Consider the following 22,256-nt stretch of genomic DNA (forward strand, 5'->3'; position numbering starts at 1 on the left):
CTCCGTGATCACTTCCTGCTACTGGTTCCTCTACTCTCAGTCCTGTTATGTCATCTGATTCATGGGTGATGATGAGGTCTAGGATATTCTTTTCTCTAGTACTTTCCCTGACATGTTGATACAAATAACAGTCATCTAGTTGATTTAAAAATTTTGTTCCCCATGTCGAGTTTCCTTCCCATTTACTCCAATCAGAGGTAAATTGAAATCACCCATAATAAGACATTGAAGCGTACTTGCCCATTCCATTTGCATGTAGAGGCTTTCGTCATAATCGTCACAATCACCTGGTCTGTAGATTACTCCTACTCGCATTATACCTTTTGTTTCCAACTATCTCACACCATATAGATTCTATACTAGCATGTGAAATGTCTGAATCCGGGAAAGCTATCATCGCACTCAGGCTGCTTCTGATAAGAAGCATTACCCCACCACCCCTTCTATCTACCCTATCTTTCCTAAATACATTATACAAGCCGTACTGAAACTCATCATCCCCAATTTCCGGGTGGCACCATGTCTCTGTAAGCCCTATTATGTCCGCGTTACTTGTTTTAACCAGCAGTTTGAATTCGCTCATTTTATTGATGACACTTCTAACATTACTATATAAACAATTAAGACTTGCTGTTCTTGTATATTTAACAACTCTAACACAACCCTTGAAGTTTTTTAGGCTCGCTTCCTTGGCATTAGCTACCCACTCACTTGAAATGTTTCTGCCCCCAGAACATCTAGATAATGTCCAGTTGGGGTAACAGATAAGAACTCTTGAGGTATGTTCAAGAGTTACTTTGACCAATATTATCAGATAAACACGTGTCAGTATTACCCACATCCCCCCCCCCCTAACTAGCAGTTTCCCTGAACCTTTAAGGTATCCTCAATAATACTGGCAAAAACTTTTGCACCACCTTTGTTTAAGTATATCCTGTCTCTACAAAACAAATTCCTTCTACCTACAAGTGTGGGCCATGCTGATAGAAATTTCCCCCCTAAATCCTTGCAGAGTCCTTCAAGTCTTGAGTTAATCCCACAAGGCTTATAACATATAATCCCTCCTATCGTGTCTGGGCAGGATTGCAGACACATAGACATTGTGGCCTAACTCGCGGCATTTCCTCAGCATGGTCCTGTATTTTTCTAACAAATCGTCAGATCTTGTACGTTTAATGTCATTAGTCCCCACATGAATAATAATATTCTTTTTACCCCCCTTAAAACCTGACAATCTGTTGGTGACATCATTAATAGTTGCTCCTGGCAGACATACCCTGGTTCTACTCCACCTATCCTTATTGCAAAAAATGTTCCCCATTTCCCTGACAACGGAGTCTCCTAATAAAACAAAGTAATTTTGAACTAGAGTAGTTTGCACTTGGTTTTTCTGTTTTGAGGCCTGAATTGGGTGTGCATCACTTGGTAGATTGCTGGAGTCTTGAGTCCCTGACAAGCTCCCAGATGCATTATTCTCGAGGGAAATCGCCATTTTTTTCAGTGACTCAAATTGTTCCATCAGTGCATCAAATTGTAATTTAAGATCGGTGCACTCCTTAGATTGATCACAAAGAAAAGAATCCCCAGGTGAGCTATGATTAGTCACCAGATCAACCTTGGAAAATATTCCACAGGTTCCACAACGGATTAAATCATGACTCATGTAAATCGGCATCGGCTATTTCTGTGTGAGTCACGATACCCTGTGACGTGTTTAAGGCAGATCTCGTAATTACCATTATAAAATTAGCTAAATATCAATGAAAATTAACTTTAAAAAATAATATCTATAATATTATAAAAATCAAACTGTTACAGGAAAACATAACAAAATAATCCAACAATATCTAAATAAATCAAATATTTAAAAGCAATAATCAACAGTACTCCAGTCCACTTAACTGAGGAGCCCTGGGCGCCTCCGTAGCCAGGTGGGAAGGAGCAGCAGTGCGTAGCACACGCTTCTTGATTAGACCGGGGTTCGAGCCCGTCACCACCAAATACGGAGGATGTGGAAAGGTCAAAGAATGATCACCACATATCCCGGAGCAATATGGCCTTAGTTGCTAATGCTCCTAAAAAATCCAAAAAACAACAAACAACAACTGAGGAGCCCTGACGAAGCGCATCCACTTACCTCGAATGTCAACACTATAATGACCAGTTGAGACTTTTTGAGTGATATATGGTTTCTCTTTGTAGATACAAAACTTAAACTGTTGTGAACAAGCTTATATTCAAGAACAGTTTTGATAATGTATAATAGAAAGTAAAAGTAAATCTCCAAAATATTTGCTTTATAAATGCTTGTAACTGAAAGGATTGTTTTCTTTAAATTAAGTAATTATTAATGTAAATTTATTACATTAATAAATAACAATTAGGATAAATAAAACAGAGCTATAATGGCCAATGAGTTCTACATTTGTATTAATATATAGAAATAAAGAGAAATTTACCTCAATGCTTTTTTTGTAGAATGCTTCACTACAACACCCTCCTCAATTCAATTAAACAATATCTGCGATTGGCAGTCAAGATCTCCCAATCCGACCACCAACACGTCAAACCACCTCCACATAACCTTGAGAGTCAGAAAACATCTTGTCTAATAATAAAATCAATATAGGGGTGTTTTAGTGAAGCATTCTACAAAAAAGCATTGAGGTAAATTCCTCTTTATTTCTATATATTAATAAATAACCTAAAAACAGAAATGGAATCACTCAATATTTTTAAATACTGAGTTTGGTGTGAGTTTAAACTCTTAATTTTTAACTATTTTTGGTGACCAAATGCTCCGCTTCATGAAATAATTTTAATTTTTTATTGATGTATTTAGTGGCAAGACACAACATGAGATACTCTATATTTGCTATGTGTGTTTTAGACCTGTATCAGAGCACAATTTTTCTATTAATGCTTTCGTATTACTTTTAATTTTGAATTTGTATGTTACTACTTAAGTATACAGCAACATGTATATTAACGCTTCAGTTCTTCTAAAGCATTTAGGGCATAAGCCTCAAGCTATGGAAAAGTCTAGACTATGATTATTGATGCTTTCGCACTATACTTATACATAAATATAATTGAATAAATAAATAATATGTAACTTTTCATTTAGGCTTTGTGTTTAGAAAAATATACAATGTAAATTATAATGTATACATTACAAAAAAATTGCGTAATATATTTATTTCTTGGTGTAGTATAAAACAGGATGGAGGTTCAAGAAGAGGCCTGGTGTTGATTATTTTCTTCAGCAAGTGGGTCCACCTGTATTTGAAGTGGTTATATTTACAAGTGAACAGGGTTTTGTAAGTTTTTTGTACTTTAATTTTTAAAAAAAATATTTAAAGCTTTCTGTAAATATATCAGTTTATTTAAAGAATTTAATTTCATGCAGTAGCATGATATTAAATTAATTAGTTAAAAGTTGAAATTGTTTTGAGAAAATTTCAGCTGAAATAACATTTATACATGTACAGATAATCAATGTATACATGGAACAGTGTATATGCACAGACACATACATATGGATACATGTACAGCGTAGTCATGACAGTCCACTTGCGGGGGGGGGGGTGAAATATGGAGTGCCATTTTGTTATTCATATTCCTAATGTAAAAGATGTGCATCAGCCAAAATTCTTTGTCAGCTAAAGGAGATGTATAGTTGTAAATCAGTATCCATGAAGCAGGTGTACTTTTGGTGCAAGGGATTTACACATGTGTGAGGCAACCTCACTGATGAGACATTGTAATTGGTTTCCCACCATATGTGTAAAAAACGTGTGCTGTATACTGAATCATCTGAAAATAGAATTGAATTTCTTTTCTTTGCTCACGAATAGGAAATCCTAATGGTATTTGCATGTGTCAAAGGATGTGTACAAAGTGTTTCTGCATGTCTTTGCAACGCTCTTACAATAAGGAAAAGTTTTTGGACAGGATTTTTCAGAGATGAAATATGCTCACATCATATAATTCCAAATCAAAGGAGTAAAGTCATTAAAGTTGGACTATAACTACAACAAAAAACCTTGAATGACAAGCAAAATTTGAGCTGTGGATTTTAAATATCATTAGAAAGATGATGAAAGAAAACAGAAAAATCGCATTGATTGTTGACAACTGCCCTGCCCACCTTCACTCAGTAATTTTGAAACTTACAAGTGTGAAGCTTGTTTTCTTCCTTCTGAATAATTCGTCTTAGCTGCAGCCAATGGACCAATGGACCATCAAAAATTTGAAAATACACTACCGAAGGTGCATACTGAAAAAAAATAATACTGAGAATAGAAACAAACCAACCTATAGATTTGTGGATGTGCATATCAGAGTTGGCGAAAGTGTGGAGTCAAGATGTGATGGAAATAATGATTAAGAATTGTTTTGTAAGCAGGTTTTGCTAAAATGCTGATTAATAGAGATGAGAGGGATGAACTACTAGAAGACATTGAGCAATCTTGGGAAGAGTTCCAAGTGAGGTTTGATAATGATGTCATAGTAGCTGAATATCTGAGTGACTCCAGCATTTTGGAGCATATTTAAAGAACTAATGACAATATCGACGATGAGTTGGAAAATGAGGGCAATATTAAACCCTCCAAACAAATGTCGACAGCATTTGAAACTTTGCATCAAGGCCTTCAGTGGGAAGAAAATGTAACAGAAAATATATCTGAGTGTTTAAAGTTTAAACAAATGTGAGCATTTTTATGAACGGTGTACAGTAGAATCCAGTGTACAACAGAAAATAACCAAATATTTTACAGCATAATTCTTAAAAGTGTACTAATAAATTGTGGGCATCATGTAAGTAGTCATTTCTTTATATGTATTAATAAATTGTTAGAAAATTCATTCATTCCCACTTCTTTCCCATCTTTTACTATATTTCTGAATTTACAACAGTTTTCCTCATTGAAAGAGTCATATTTCTTTAACAAAATTTCGGTATAACGAATTTTTTCAAGGGAATGATTGATTTCTTAATATAGAGGTCCGACTGTATATGTACCAATGGATGTGTGAACTCCAGAAAGGGTTAATGTAATTTTTGCTCAGCAGTTAGAGTAATTGTTTTTGTTACTCAACGTGATTATTCTTTATTTTTGAGTTTTTGTTTTTAGAAAGATATCCAAAAATTTAAAAGTATTAATTATCTTGAATCAGTTTGACTCTTCCTTTTTTTGTTATTTGTTGCTGTCATAGAAAGGCAAAACAAAATAGAAATCATTGAAATTTTTAGTAGGCAGTGGTTCCCAAACTTTTTTTTTTTGGCCATCACTTCCTTGGTACCATAAACGCATTCCCAGTGCCCCCTACCCTATAAAAAGCATTATTCAGACTTAGTTTGCATGATCCAATAAAGAAGATAGTAACACAATAAAATTCAAACAGTAACAAGTAATTGCATATTTATTCAAAATCCAATGAAAACTTTTTAGTTTAATCAATTCAACGAAATTGATGAATTTGATCCAGTGGTACCAGTTTTCAAAGTCTGATAGTCATTTAGAGAGTCTTAGACATCACATTTAGTAACTACTTCACTATTCAATAAATTAATGCAATGATTGAGCTTGATGAAGTGATATTAGTTTCCCAATGTCTGGTTTATAGTCACTTAGCAGGAATCTTAAATCACCATGTTTAGTAATCTATAGTTTGTTTCTTTGTTTGGAGAGAAGTTGGGTGATTACAGTAAAATCAGATCACAATATTGATGTTGGAAATGCAACAAGGAACTTGCATTTCCATTGTGGATATAAACAAAATGACCAAAAAAAAAATAACTTTGAATGCAATAAGAGCAGTAAAATTTTAAATATGAAGCAAAGAGCATTTCATCCTAGGCTTTAACCTGGTCAATCGTAAATAAGAGATCACTGTACTAAGAGGGGACCACCTCCTCCAGTGCACCTCTGCCACTCCCTTGCCTCTTAACACCCCCTAGGTAATCCCACCACGTCCCAATGGGGGGTGGTATTGCCCACATTGGGAACCAGTGTTCTAGGACAGTGGTGTCCAACCTACAGCCCGTGAATAATTTTTATATGGCCTGAGCAGAAAGTGAACTAAAACAGCATTTAAAGTTTTGTTAATTATTTCAAGAACTGTGTACATTCGACGCTGAAATAAGTGGAAATAAATTTAAAAGACTGTGGTGCTCATTAAGTGAATATGTGAGAGTGTTGAAGTTACGAAGCCACGTGTTGATGTCATGAATTCTGTTTGTTTTATTTTTGTTTTGTGTCAAATATGCACATGCCTGACCAGAAGCATATTTATATACGAGGTGCTATCAAAATTTTACGGGACTCCAATTATGGCGCACTTTCTGCTTGACCTTGGTGGCTGCACAGAAGTGTATGCACAGTATACTTCATTGAAAATGTAGCACACTAATTTTTATTGAATCACTCACTGCAGCCTGTAAAACAAATCTTACTTTGAATATGGCCCCCGTACTGAAAAAGGTTGGACACCACTGTTCTAGGACATTGTATAGACCAGTGTTTCTCAACCTGTGTGCTGCTAGTATGCTTCAAGTATGCCAATGAAAATGCAAATTTAAAAAAAAAAAAAAAAAAATGGTAAAACTGTAGAACAGGATGCCACTCCAGAATGCTTGAATCCATCCCAAATTAGTAGTGTATCATAACCTAACCTTTTTTCACTGTAGTGCTAATCATTACTAATCATTAATTGGTTGAATCTGTCCCGAATTGGTGGTGTAACTAACATAACCTTTTTTCTTTTTTTTCACTGGAATGGCAACCTGTTCTTAATTTTAGCCAAAAAATTTATAAATCCAACTTTTATAATAAAAATTAATTGTATTTTTGTTTGTTTTTATATAATTATGTTAATTTTTTACTTATTTCCTTTTAAATTTCATGTACATTCAAAAAAAGAGATATTAAAAGCATTTAAAAAAATAAGTGCATTATTAAATATACCCAGCAGAAATAACTTCCTGTTTGTGAATATATGAGTATAGTAGAGTGTAGTGTGCAGCAAAATTTTAACATCTTTTAAAGGTGTGCCACAAAATTATATTGTCTTTAAAAGTGTGTCGCAGCAATGAAAAGATTGAGAAACACTGATTTAGACATTATGAAAATTAAGTTTCCATTAGTTTCTGGACATTAGGCCAGTAATCTTGCTGTGTCTATATTTTTGCCATTGCATTTTTGATGCTTGTTAGAAAAGTAATAAAATATTTTTGATTAAAACAAACTGATAAAATTAGCATTTGTGAATTGATATGTATATCAGTTACACTAGTATTATTACAAGTGAAATGTATACATTCTACATATCTATAAAAAGATTTAGAGAAATTTACTTCAATATTTTGCATAGATTGCGTAAATTTCTCTAAATCTTTTTATAGATTAGATTAACATACAATGTAGAATTCATTGTTTGATAACTCCATTTTATTAATCAAATCACATTCCACTTATAGAAATATTAATGTGATTTTATGGAATGAGCAGTTCTGTTAGATTTTTCCAGTTAAAGTTGCTAAAAATAAACTAATTAAATGAATTTATTTTATTTCTTCTGTATTCAGTATTAGTTTTACCAATTTATTTTATTTTTTTCTATGTTTACCACAGACAGCATATCCTATCCTCGATACCCTTGATCCAAATGGGTATATTATGTATCGATTGTTTAGGGATGCAACACGATACATGCAGGGACATCATGTGAAGGTATGAAATAAAGATTTTATCTGTTAGTAAAGAAATTACTGGCTATTATAAGTTTGCATTTGTTTAAGAGTTATGTGGCATTTGGCAGAAGCCACGTTTATTTTCTTTTAAATTTGCAATTGTAATCATATGCCTCATACTTTTTCATACCACTTTTCTCTAAATGATTAGGCAATATTTTCTGCTTTTGTTTTGATTTACAATGAATTATGAGAAGTTATTTGTGTTTGGTGTTAATATATGCTGCACAAGTGATTGTGTGTGTGTGTCATTTTTTGGAATTAGCTGAGATGTACAAATACACTTTATCCAGTAGCCATAATTCACCTCTCTACCCTTTGGGTAAATGAATGTGCACAGGCAGATAAATTATGAAAAATATCTGTGCACCAGTGGCATTTTCTAATTTGACTCATTGTATTGATCATTTATATTTTCTAAAAATTAAATTTGCTTTTTGTTAAGGGGCTTTTGGATGAGAAACTGGAAATAGAGGGATGGGTTATATGATTGAAATTCATTGAAGAAGCACATACAGCACAAGAAATTTCAAGCAAGAAGAAATAGGATAAATTATATAAGAAATAATAATAAAAAAAATAATTAATTCAATAAAACAGCCTACAAATTTATTTTTTTATAACTAAAACAAAAACCAGTCTTTTAAACACCTCATGAACTTTCTTTAAGAGGCGAGACTGACTTAGGTTTGAAAAATTAGGGGTGTTTTTGACAAACTTCCCTTTTATGTTATCCTTCGTAGTACCAAAACCATTTGGATCCATAATTTGGTGACACAAGATAACCAGCCTTAATCTTTGGAGATACTTCTTGACAAATTCTTGGTATTTGACTTCAGGAATACTCTGTTGTTTCTCCAGCAAGACTAGTCTGATTAATCACTTGTTATGGAGTTGCAGTTCTTTACATAGGATTAGAACTTTGTGCCAATCATGGCAACTTTTCTAGACTGTTGCTGTGTTTCTAGACTGGTGGTGGCATGTGATGCAAGAAAGCAAGTGTATGAGCTTATGCAGCATCAGCCAAAAAAAAAAAAAAAAAAAATCACACCATTCCCTCCAAATGCCTGTCCAGTTCCTCCTTAAATTTATTCAACCTATCAACTTCCACAACGACAGATGGAAGTTTGTTCCAGCAATTAACCACCCGCTGGCTAAAGGCAAATTTCTGCACATCTATTCTACATGTCTTTTCTTAATTTGAATTTATGCCCCCTTAGGTTCGTAATTTGAACAAGTAGAAGGATCCCATCAGAATTCAGCATGCTCAACCCATTCAAGGCCTTTTACACCTCAATCAGATCACTGCGCAGGTGCCTAGTCTCCAGCCATTGCAATTTGCAGAACTTAAGCCTCTCTTCGTAAGATGATCCCTTCATTCCCCTCACCAATCTTGTTGCCCTTCTCTGTACACGCTCAAGTAAATCGACATCCTTCCTAAAATGAGGCCTCCAGACCTGTACGCAGTACTCAAGGCTTGTTTTAAAGCTGAGAACATCCTGCTCCATAGAATTGATACAGGGTATAGGTAGATAAGTAGGATTTCACAAGAAGTTGTAATCAGCATTTTATTTTCCTCTTAATAAGCCCCAAGACCAGCGAACAATTTGAATGACCACACAAAGAGATTGAAAATTCCTAGTGTGAAGTTTGGTGGCAAACGTGAATTCACCACTGAACTTTACTCTAAGTACAGTATATTTATGTTGTTTACACACAGTTTCCATATCCAAAACTGTTTTCAGAGTGAAATAAGGCAATGTATGTATATAATTCATTACTTTTCAAAACCCATTTCCAGTTGTCAGGACATTGGGCACTTATTCCTAAAGACTGAAAACAAACCCATTCAGTATTAGTGTCTCTTTCCTGGGATATTTGTTCTGTTAATGTATTTTGGAGTTCTCTTCATTCTTCTAGTTACTTACCTGTCAAGTATTGATTTACAATTTACTTATTTAGTATTTATTACAAGTCAAGTATTTTATTCAACTGTAAAATATTTGTAATCCCCCCCCCCCTCCTTTTCAAATGGTAAGATTTTGATGTTAAAGACGATGAAAGGTCAGGAATTATTTTCCATTACAACTCAAGCAAATGTTGATGAAGAGCATGAGGTGATGGCTTGTGATCTTCAGATTTTACTCAAAAGAGCTGAGATGCTTAGTACTTTATATTGCTCAATATTTTATATGATATGAATGTGTTTTCACTATTATCCATAGTAATTTAGACGATAGACTGTGCTCTTACCAAAGTTCATTACAGTTATGGGCTTTTCTGGGCCAGCTATGGTCCATTGTAAATTGTGCCACTGAAAATCTGACTGCTCTTAAGAATTCAACATGTATGCAGTCCCACTGAGTGTGTAAACCCTTCTGCCCTTGGCTTGTCTAATATTAATAATATACTAATAATATTTACATTTATTTGTTGTTACCTAACAAGAGCCAACTTACAGATTCTTATTAGTATAAGTGTGGTGGTTGTTTTGTCTCAATTATTTTAGAAAGCTCAGTAAGGCAGTTATCTTTTTTTTTTTTTTTTTTTTTTTTTCCTGGAACAAAATTTGTGCACAATATTAGAAAACAGTTTGTCTCAGACTGTAAAACCTGTAGTGCTTTAAATGTATTATTGTCAAACCAGAGATAATCTATGCCTTAAGTATGTATAGTGACTTAAATTAATATGAATTTCCCTTATGTAACTGTTTTTATGTTATCTCTAAGTGCTGCAGATAATGCTTCTTTAGTGATGTGTTTCTTTTATAATAGGATTTGTCATGCCTCAATAGAGATTTATCCAAGGTAATCTTTGTTGATTGGAATTCAAATTCCTTTCAACTGCAACCTAAAAATGCACTGAAATTAAAGAAATGGACAGGCAGCGATGAAGATAAAATTCTCTATGACTTAGCCAACTTTTTGCGAAGTGAGTCTAAAATAATTATTTTGAATAATTTGTACAAATATATGCATTTAGAGCACATATTAAAAAAGTAAACTTTCTATATTTAACTGTGAAATTATGTAGAATATACACTAATAACAAAATGGCAAATGGGGAGTGCTTTTGAACACTTCCCACCTTTTTTGTTTTGCTCCTCAGTTGCCATTTTGCTATTAGTTTGTATTCTATGTAATTTCACATAATAAACATTTTTTTTTATTTCACTATGTGCTCTAAATGTGTTAATTATTGTTAAAAAAATAGTTACTGGGCCTTTCTTTGTTATATACTTGCTTAAAACAATACTTAACATCTTCTTTCCTGACTGAGAATAATGTGTCCATGGATGTTTTGTGTGTATTTGGTCAACATCTATAAGTAACTATAAGCTGTGTTATGTGGTTTACATAATAGAAACAGTTTATGACATCTCTAGAAATCATTTTAGTTTATACCACATGGATTAAGCATCCTTTCAGCTTAAAAAAAACTTGTGTGTGATTTTCATATCAGACTGTTGCAAAGAAGAAAAAAAGTTGTCTTTCTAATTAATGCTCTAATTTTTTTTAAGAAATTAGCAGTTCTTTGATAATTTTATTGCATCTTAGTACAAAGAATTTGTTCCTATAGCTCCCCTGTCCAGTAGGCTTTCATTTGTATGATTAAATGTAGTAGCATTCTTTCACTTAACCACAGCCAAGTTAGTCAGTCTCAGGTGAGTTTCTCTTATTTCCCCCACCCTCTCTCTCAAGAACTCTGGTTTTTTTTTTTTTTTCACTCAAAAACAGGTAAACCAATCAGAAAGTACATTCTGTTTACAAATAGGATATACTGGTGCTTCATTTCCTTAGTTGCCTTGCTGTTTGTTCTAAACAGTCCAGTCCTGGTTCTCTCTCACTAATATATTTTTTTTTTTTCCTGAAAACAGCATAATTATAGCATTGTTCAATCATTTTTGGCAGGGGAGTGGGAATAATTCAATTTTAAAACAAAAAAAAATTGCAAAATAATCTTTATCTTCAGGGATATAACTTGATATGCAGAACTGTATGTGAGTAAGGAAGGATAAATTACATAGGTTCATTTAGCATATGTTCAGTTTTGATTTTTAAAAAAACTTGACAATTGAAGTACTCTTCTCTTCTGTTACTTATTTGTCTCATAAATCAAGGAATACATAAATCCCTGCTGCATTGGATGATAGCCATTTGAGGGCATCAGACTTTGGGTAATTTGAGTCTTAAAAATTATCCTTGAGTAACCTACAGGATGGTTGCATACTGGACATATTTAAATATTTTCAAGTTGTATATCAATATAAATTAAATATAAAAATTCATAAAATTGAGCAAACTTATTCACAGTCCAGTAACATATATTTGAGATGTATATGGTCCCTCAGTATACATATAAAAGACGATGCAATTAGGATTATACAGAATCCCTCCCCAGTTTTGTATTTTTTTTTTTTTTTTTTGAGAAATTCAAATGTTTCGTTGAGTAAACATTTTGTATTCTGTCACCATTTCATAATATCGTTCTTCATTTTTGGTTGAATATTTCTGCTCTTCAATTTTTTTGAGTATAAATATTTATAGAATTTCTTGTAAGAATTAGCAAATTTGATAAGAGTATTGAGGCAACTTTTGCTTTTATATAATTAAAAATTTTTTCTCTACACTTCTTCTTTTCTTTACTTCCCACCTGACCTACAGAATTTTTCTCTTGAAATGCTGTAATTATTTCATCTTTTAACCACATTCTTATATCCCCAAATTTGTATCCTTTTTACCATTTTGACATTTTTGATCATCTTTGATTCTGGCTAAATCACTACTCTTATTTTCATCATTTAATAGCTTTTTCCATTTACTTCATCCTGACTTGCATCCCAGTCAGAAGTAGCATTTTTTATGCTGTAACTTTCAATATTTGCCAGTCTTTTCTCATTTTGTAAAAATCATTTAAAAAAAAACAACTCTTCACTTGTTTCATTCAATATAAAAAATCACAGTCAAACGTGGCTCCATGATCGATAAGTTGTGTGAAATCTGGGACTAGGAGGTAAGTAAAGGTAAGTATATTTCCATTTGATAAAATTTCATTAGAAGAATTTACAAAGTCATTATCTAATGATAAAAATGTCTTAATGTTTTCACACTTAATTTTTCCTTTTGAACGGTTTTAATTCTTTTACAAAGTGGTTCAAACTATTCTGAAAGAATTCAGAAAGAAATTCAGAATTTTATATTAAATTCTGGTTTAAGGAAATATTTCCTTCTGAATAAATAATTACCCACACAGAAAGAAGTCAGCCTAAATTATAGATGGTTTGTATTAGTGAAGTCTGAATTAGAGGATTTACTGTGTCAACTTTTCATCATATCGTACTCCAGTTCAGACAATCAACTCCTTTCCCCTTGTATTGTTTGAATTGTTCAGTGTACGTCACATGTCTGCTTTCAATTGAGTGAGAGTTCCTTCTGTAGGTATGCTCTACTTGTGGAATTTCAAGTGGGAATAGTCTCCTCATTACTTCAATGTTGATATTTTCTGCAGCAGTAATGTTGTATACAATAATGCGATGGCTAGGCATTATTAACTATTCAGCATGCTAATTTTTATTATTTCAGTTTAAAAATGGATACAAATTAGCAAGTGATCTTTGAGTACACACATAGTACCTACTCAAGATCTGCTTATTTGTAGCTATATTGAAATCCTTTATCCATGTAGTAGTGTTTGGGGGATGCACTAATATATAATCTTCTATATATTTTGCCTTTGTTTTATTTCTTCACTAGAAACACACTAATACAATGTTGTACAACATAGAGCATACATTAGTATTAGAATGTCTAAATGATGCAAGGAAACTTACTTTTCTGCATCTGCAAAAATTTTCAATCATAATACTTTCTATATTGCCAAAAAATGATTATCCAGTTCCACTTTGAACATAACCAAACTTGGCAGTTATTTTATTCCAATAGTCTCCAGCATGCTGCCCAAAGGAAAAACTTCATGGGATCTGCCCTTCTGTTACTCCCTAAGATTTTAATGTATGTGCTCTCTGGTTCATTTCTCTCCTTCATCGTTCATTTTATTGATCCCCTTCAGGGATTCATACCTCAATCGGGCCACCCCTAAGATGTCTATTTGCCAAGCTTTCAATAATTCTTTATCTGCAATTTATTCCAAGCTTTCAATAATTCTTTATCTGCAATTTATTCCAAGCTTTCAATAATTCTTTATCTGCAATTTATTCCAAGCTTTTCTAAATGTCTGAATTTTGCATAACCTAAAACTAATACCACTAATTATTAGAAAGAGGTATGTCAGGAAAAAACCTCCTGTTTTTTGGTTCATTTTTAATTGCCAAGCTTTGTAGACCACACCTAAGCCATTCTTCATATAGACATTGATTAGTATCCTTTCACCATTCTGATGCCATCTTGCTTTTCACTTTATAACTTTTCAAGAAACAAAAGTGCACAAAATTTTTAAATTATCATTTAAAATTATAAAAATATCAAAAAAAAAACATGATGTACGAGGTGCTACCCAAAAGTTCCCAAAATGTATTTATAAAATAAATTAGACTCACCCTGGGTCTTATTCACCACTGTCACCTTCGAAGTAGTCCCCTTGAGAGTGTAAATACTGATCCCAGCACGTCTTCCATGATTTGAATGCATCCTGAAAGTCCTTTGTTATAATGTTCAGCACCGCCTGCGATTCGGTTTGGATATTCTCTATGCTGTCAAATCTTCGACCCTTCAGCTTGATTTTCATTCTTGGGAAGGAGAAGTCACAGGGGGCTAGGTCTGGCGAATAAGGGGGGATGGAGGATGATTGTCATGTTGTTGGATGCCAAAAACTGCATCACAGCGACAGATGTGTGGGCCTGTGCATTGTCATGATGGACCCAGTTCTTTGTGCAGTACTTCTCTGGATGTGTCCTCCTTACGGTTTCCTTAACCACCTCAGGACATTGCAGTAGAACTTTGCATTGATGGTCCAACCAGGAGAGATGAATTCCTTATGGATAATCCCATCAATGTTCAAAAAACAGATCAGCATGGACTTCATTGTTCCTCACTTGTCGGGCTTTCTTTGGTCGGGGCAAAGATGGGCTCTTCCACTGGGATGAATGTTTCTGGGTCGTACCTATATACCCAACTCTCATCACCAGTGATGACCGTAGAAAGGAAGTTTTGATCACTCCTGGCCTGTTTTTGAAGATCTCTGCTAACTTCCATGTGTTGCTGCTTTTGGTCTTCACTCAGTAACCATGGCATGAACTTGGCCGCAATCCTTCTCATGTTCAACTCATCTGACAAAATCCACTGACACGTGCCGCACAATAGTCCTACAATGCCACATGTCGTGGATAGTCCATTTGTGGTCTTCATGGATTGCTGCCCAAACTTTTGCAACATTTTCTGAGGTGGTGCTTGATGATGGACCCCCAGCGCAATCATTGTCATCAACCAACATTCAACCATTTTTAAAAACGGTTAAACCAGTAGTGGGTCTGTGTCTGGCCTAAAGCATTGTCACCAAAAGCTTGTTTCAACTTCTTATGGGTTTCTGCTGCTGTATTGTTAAGAAGGAAACAAAACTTGATGCAAGCACGTTGCTCTCTCACTTCAGTCATTGCAATAACCACAAACTATGTGAAACACACCACCAAAGAACTGTGCATAAATATTCAATGGCTCTATCCAGCCCGATGCCACGTGGCACACTGATTTACAAAGGATGCATGCAGTGTTACCTAGCGCCACAAGTCCATACTAGACATAGTTCCCGCACAATGTTGAAATTTCGGGAACATTTGGGTACGTGTACGTGTTTTTTTTATGAAACTGAGTGATTAATTCTGTGAGGTTAATTTTGATTTAATTTGTTTTCAGCTATTGCTACAAGTGGTGTGGATGATGTACGTTCAGTCTTAGAATATTATAGTCAATTTGATGATCCTTTGATGGTATTTAAAGAAAATCAAAGAAAACTGCAGGTAATTATTTAATAATAGCAATTGATAATTTGGGCTGAAGTACTGTTGTATTTATATTGTCATGAGAAACTTATCAAGTTAATTTTTTTACTAAGTTCAGAGAAGTTGTCGGGTGTTCAGCTCTAACCACACATCCATTTTTTTAAAACTTCCTTTCTTTCATTACATAGATATTTATACTTCTTTAAATAATTCCAGAACTAGTATTCAAATATCCACTTTTAAGATGTGGAAAAATAGCAGTAGTCTCTTCTCCCCTACATTTCAGAGCACTCATATATTATCTGTAGATCTTTATTTATTTATTTTTTTTTTTTGATATACATGTACAAAAGGATTGTGCTCCTTTGAGCCCAAAATTTTTATAAAAACTTATTTATTTATATGAATATTAATACTTAGTTATTCTAAGCTCAAACTTGCATTTAATGTTTAGTTTCTATCATAAATTTTGAATATTCATGAGATTTGAGACATATCAGAGGTAACTGTTAATTTTCCCTAAGCAACAGTATTTTTTGTCTTTTAAAATATTCTTTTAATTATTGCTTTCTAGAACTTTCTAATGTCCTCTAGTGTGTGCTTTTGGTTACTTTCATTAATAAATTGGATATAAAAAAACAAAGCAGGAAATAAATTTTTGAAATTACACACATTCTGAAAGGTTCGAAAGTCCTAATTTATTTCAATTCATTATACTTTAGAACAAGTTTTGATGTAAATACTGCTTCTTCAAGAAGCAGTGACTAAAAATAAAATTCATACAGCTCATCACTGAAATGTATTTTTCTAGGAGGAAGAAGAAAAGAAACGTCAAGAGGAAAAAGAAGGGACTCTTGTTGGAGCATGGAGTACAGGACTGTTTAGGCGGAGGTAGCAAATATGTAAAAAAAAATTAATTAGTTATGTAACTAGGTGAATTGCAGTTTATGCAATTTTGTGTTGTATTTCTCTTATCATTCCTACTGATTTGAATAAAGAAATTAATGAACAATGTGCTTATCAGTTGTAAATAGTGGAAACTACTTTTTTTTTTTAGTAGACTTTTTCTTCTATATGTGTATAGATATGGGATAAGTTTCAGTATTTGGATGAAGATTTGAGATGGGGAGATGCTGTGTTTCCCAACCTTTATGAACCATGTACTTCTGACAAAATTTTGAATTGGAGTAGGGTAGGCACAAGTACCAACTGTATAGTACTATACTCAGAGCAGTGGAAAATGAAAAAGACCTGGGGGTAATTGTGCAGTCAGATACGAAGTTCTCTAAGCAGTGCAGGCAGGCTGCCAGGACAGCTCATGGGTTTTGTCAATAATATACAGGAATTTTGCTAGCAGGGATAAGGATGTAATTATTCCATTGTATAAGGCAATAGGACACATCTTGAGTACTTACATGTAGGTCTGGAGTGCTAATTTTAGGACATAGAGCTGCTGGAACATGAACAGAGAAGGGCAGTGAGATTGGTGAGGGGAACAAAGGAGTGTTCTTACTAAGAAAGGCTTCAGTTCTGCAAGTTGTGTCTGGAGACTATGCACCTGTGAGATTATCTGATTGAGGCAATTAAGGATTTGAATGGATTGAGCAAGCTCAATGCTGATGGAAATTTTCCTCTTACTCAGACTACACATGTGAGGGGGCATAAATTCAAACTGGGAAAAGATGGTTGCAGAATAGATGTGTGGAGGTCTGTCTTTAGCTAGAGGGTGATTGATTGCAGGAACAAACTTCCATCTGTTGTTGTGGACATGGATAAAGTCGAATCATGGAAGAATTCTTCCCTCCTTATAGCCCCTTCCTGGGGCTATAAGGAGAGAAGCATTATTAGTAGTGGCAAATGATCTTTTCAGTCAGAAAGCCAGATGACAAGGCAAGCTACATTAAGAATTCTCTTTAGTTTCATAAGCCAGATGAGGTGATTGAAGGCAATGAGACATCTGGTTTTCTTTGTAAAACTGAAGTGGTTGCATCTCAGTAGCAGTTGTAAGAACCCATGTTCATATGAACTTTTTAAATTTCTTTCAACAAAGGTCTTTGGTCAAAAACAGAGAGAAAAAAAAAATTAAATTGTTTTCATATAATTACAGAATGCGTACATCTGCATTTGTTGGTTATTGTATGTAACCTTCAAAGTAACACATGGAAGAATGCAGTAAATAAATTATAGCCACACTTTTATTGCACAAGAAAAATACATAAAATTATGATAATGGAATTAAAATAAAGATTTTTACAAATTGTGATCACTTGTGATTTTTAAGAATAGTTTTGTGAGAAAAATGTTTGGTGACAAAAACAAGACAGTTACAGATGACTTTATAATAATGTTACAAACCTATTATAAGAATTAAAAAATTTTCAAAAGCTTGCCAGAATAAGGAATACACTAGATAAGAATACATAATTACATAATTCTTGATAAATATAGATTTGATTAGTAATACCTGCTGAATTATTTGTTGAAAGAACTCCAATGTCACACAATGCACGTTAATTCTGTCCCATTCCAACCAGCTGTATTTGAAACCCTTTTATATGTCGAATCATATGTAAAATTGTATAAATAAAATTCAAAAAATATATGATATGCAGTACAATGAGACATTTTAAAAATTTGAAACAAATATATAAAATAAGTATTAACAGTTAATCAAATTAACAGTTGATTTAATTTAATCAATTAAATCAGTAACCCTTTTAAAGTAGCTTTTTAATTTATTAAAATGACCGAAAATGCAAGGGATAACTTTTGATATACAAACTTTCTTTCTCAAGCTAAATGGTGGATTGCTTACGTATACCAAGAGAATACATTGGTTAGCCAAGTCATCTCATGCAACTATATGATTGACATTCTCGTTATCATATTCCAAAGTATTTAATTTCTTCTTTCCCCTCTTTCAGGTTTTTACTGGGTTTTTTTATTGATATATTCTCTTTAGTTTCATAAGAGATTCGGTGATAGAGTGAATACCTGTTCCACTCTGTTTATTAAACATCTCTCACATTGCATGTGCAGGGGTATAGCTGAATGTGTTTTTCAACAAGGGCACTGTATAAACTCCCCTTCAGCAGTTACCATTGGGTATGAAAGTGACCAACATTGGTTAAAGTTATGCTCTGTCACTGTCTTTGAATCTCTAATATAGATATAGTGTTGCAATAAAACATGGTGTAAACCTGAAAGTAGGGAAAGAAGAAATTAAACAGTTGTATTGAAGATAGTGAGAATGTCAATCATATGATTGCATGAGATCACCTGGTTAACCTGACCTACTCTGTTGGTATGCTTAAGTAGCCTACCATTTGCATGTTAGTTTGACTGAGAAAGACAACATCTGAGTCAAATGTTACTGCTTAAATTTTCAGCTTATTTTTCGTTTTATTTATATAATTTTATGTAAATGAGATTTGACATACTAGTACTGGTAGTGGCAAATGATGGATAGAAGCAAACTGATACATAATCAGCAAAAAAAAAAGAAAATCCCATTCCTTGTAATTAATTATTTAAGGAGTTTTCAAATACAGTTGGCTGGAGTGAGTGTGATAAAATGAATATGCAGTATGTACATTAGCATCAGTAGAGGCATATGATGCAAGAAAGCAAGCTTATAGCACATCAGCCAAAAAAAAAAAAAACAAACTTTCCCATTTCACCCATCCATTTGCTCCAAAAATGTGTCTAGTTCTTGCTTGAATTTATTTAAGCTATCAACTTCCATAACCAATGGAAGCTTGTTCCAGCAATCATCACCCACCTGCTGGTAAAGGCAAACTTCTGCTTCTACAACTGTTGTTCCTCAACTTGAATTTATGCCTTCTCAGGTGTGCAATCTGAGCAAGAGGAAGAATTCCTGGCATTGAGCTTGCTCAAGCCATTCAAGGCCTTATACATCTCAATCAGATCACCTCGCAGGTGCCTAGTTTCCAAACGTTGCAATTTGCAGAAATTAAGTTGATCTTGGTAAGAGCAACCCTTTGTTCCCTTCACCAATCTCATTGCCCTTCTCTGTACTCATTCCAGTAGCTCTACATCCTTCCTAAAATGAGGCTTCCAGATCTGTCTGCAGTACTCAAGGTGTGGTTTGACCATTGCCTTATACAAGGGGATAATCACCGCCTTATCCCTGCTGGCAAAATTCTTATCTATATCATTGACAAGCCCATCTCAGCCCATCTGCCCAACTTTTCTAGATCCTGTTGCAGTAGCATGCTGTTATTAACAACCCTGCCAACCTTCATATCATCTGCAAACTTGGGCATTAAGCCTGATATACCTTCATCAATATCTGATAAATATAGAAAACAACAATGGACTGAACACTGGTGAACTCTACTAATAACATTAATCCATGAAGAGCAGTGTCTATTGATTACCACTCTTGTCTTCTCCCACCCAACCATCTCTTTATCCATAGCAGCAACTTTACCTTAATCCACTGCTTTAATTTGTACAGCAGTCTTCCATGTGCAACAGTCTCAAAAGCTTTCCTGAAATCCAAGTTTATGATATCAAAATTGTTTTTTGCATCCAGTTCCTTTGTGACCACATCATAGTATTCAATCAGGTCGGTCAGACGAGGCTTCCCCTTAACAAACCCACGTTGTGTCCGAATTATTACTGCAGTCTTGTCTAGATGATCCTGCAATGCTTCTTTCACCAGTGACACCGTTATTTTTCACGGAACAAAAGTTAAACTAACAGGTCTGTAATATTGTTAATTTATTATTGATATTTACAAAATAGAGAGCAATATATATATTAAATAAATAATGCCTCAATGGTATTTGTTGATATACAAAACCAATTTTTATGATGCAAAAAGAAATTTCTGGAACACAGCCTCCCATTATATCATGGATGGGAAAATCACTCCCAATTTACAAACCATTTCTGAGAAATGTGTGGTGTTTATAAATCAGGAGATTACTATAATGATAGATACTTATCTAATGTAGAAAATTAAATACATTGGATGAATATAATTTTAAATTTAATTAATGAACATTCGATGAATATATACATTAAATGAGAGACCTGTTTTCCAGACGTCACATTTGTGACTTCTGCAAAAAGGACGCAAACACCGGAACTTTATTATAGTTTTATGTATTTACCTAATGGATTCAATTTAGTTGATATAGAAGTAAATAACAGAAAATTAAGGGTTAATGCATACACAATAGAGGATTATTTAATTATACAAAGATGATTGCTGAAAGTACAGAAACATGCACCATAACAGAACTTTAGAAATATATATATATTAAAATATTTAGTGAATATTTACATTTATAGTTACTGTAACTACCCAACCCCTACTTCTGAGGCTCAGGAGTTCGTCACAGCACTTTTCTTGAAGTTGTTTTACGCACATTGATATAGAAAACCCATTTTGTGATGTGCCTTTGCCATTTTAGAAGAGACTTAATTCTGGAATACTTAAGTTTTCTTTAACTGACAATGTACTGCTAGCATTAATGTAATAGTTATATTAATTATTATATTATTGGCATTAGTAGAGGCACATGATGCAAGGAAGCAAGCTTATACAGCATTGGCCAAAAAAAAAAAAAAAAAACCCTTCCTGTTTCACCCATCCATTCACTCCAAATGTTTGTCTAGTTCTGCCTTTAATTTATTTAAGCTATCAACTTCAAGCTATCAATATATTAAATATATATTTATTTACATCTCTTATATTATTATAGGAGATGTAAATAAAACCAACAGCCATCAAAGATTAATCATCCATTGATCAACCGATTCCTATACTTGCTATCTAAAATTACAAATTATTTGTATTTCCTCCAGTATTCACTATATAACATGCCATACCATCTATTGTCACCGAAAAATGTTGTTTTATTATTAATAACAGTGAAAATTTTGCCTTCATTAATTTTGCTATTCCCTCAGTCTTATGGATCTCAGTTAGATCCTTCCTTAGATGCTTGTTTGCCAAGCTTTGTATAGCCCATATATTCAAAGGCTTTCCTCATATAGGTGCCTTTTTTGCAAATCTCACCAAATGGGTTGCCTGTCTCGAGGTTGGAAACAGCTTCTTTCAAGCAGCTAAATGCATTTTTTTTTTTATGTGCAGTCTTCATACTTGGACAGTGCAGTCTTACAATTGAATTACAGTGGAATTATGACCACCGTACCTCTGCAAACAAATGGCATTTATTGTTATGACAGAGTGTATATTTATGGTGTGCAGGCTTTAAACACATGAGAAATTATCTGCATTGGGCCATGAGCCATTCTGGCTTTTATCAAATTTAAAATCTGTATTAATTTCAAGCTATTAATTATACTTAAAGTATAATTAATAGCATGAAATTAATTTATAAATACATATTAGCTAATTTAAAGTTATGTCACAGGTAAAATTAGCTTCTCTTAAATGAATATTCAAAATACCTATTGACTAGTAGATAGAATCATAAATTGCATTTTTCCAGAAATTTTAGCTCAATGAAGACAGTCTTTTAAATAACAGTAAAGGATTTGGGAATAAAC

The 22,256-nt window shown here is 33.6% G+C and overlaps 1 protein-coding gene across 1 annotated transcript in view; it reads left to right on the forward strand.

The window, feature by feature from the left end:
- LOC150084996 (mitochondrial import inner membrane translocase subunit TIM50-like) overlaps positions 1-16,722 on the forward strand; it is a 46,629-nt gene extending 29,907 nt beyond the window's left edge. The window contains exons 6-10 of the mRNA XM_090375700.1: positions 3,213-3,320; positions 7,638-7,736; positions 10,531-10,687; positions 15,625-15,728; positions 16,522-16,722. Of these exons, the coding sequence (XP_090231826.1) occupies positions 3,213-3,320; positions 7,638-7,736; positions 10,531-10,687; positions 15,625-15,728; positions 16,522-16,605 (552 nt within the window). The 3' untranslated portion in view covers positions 16,606-16,722. The remainder of the gene's footprint in view (positions 1-3,212; positions 3,321-7,637; positions 7,737-10,530; positions 10,688-15,624; positions 15,729-16,521) is intronic.
- Positions 16,723-22,256: the final 5,534 nt, after the last annotated feature.

Source organism: Mastigoproctus giganteus, chromosome 6 (genome assembly GCF_048544385.1).
Source record: "Mastigoproctus giganteus isolate SK-2022 chromosome 6, ASM4854438v1, whole genome shotgun sequence".
Lineage (NCBI taxonomy): Eukaryota > Metazoa > Arthropoda > Arachnida > Uropygi > Thelyphonidae > Mastigoproctus > Mastigoproctus giganteus.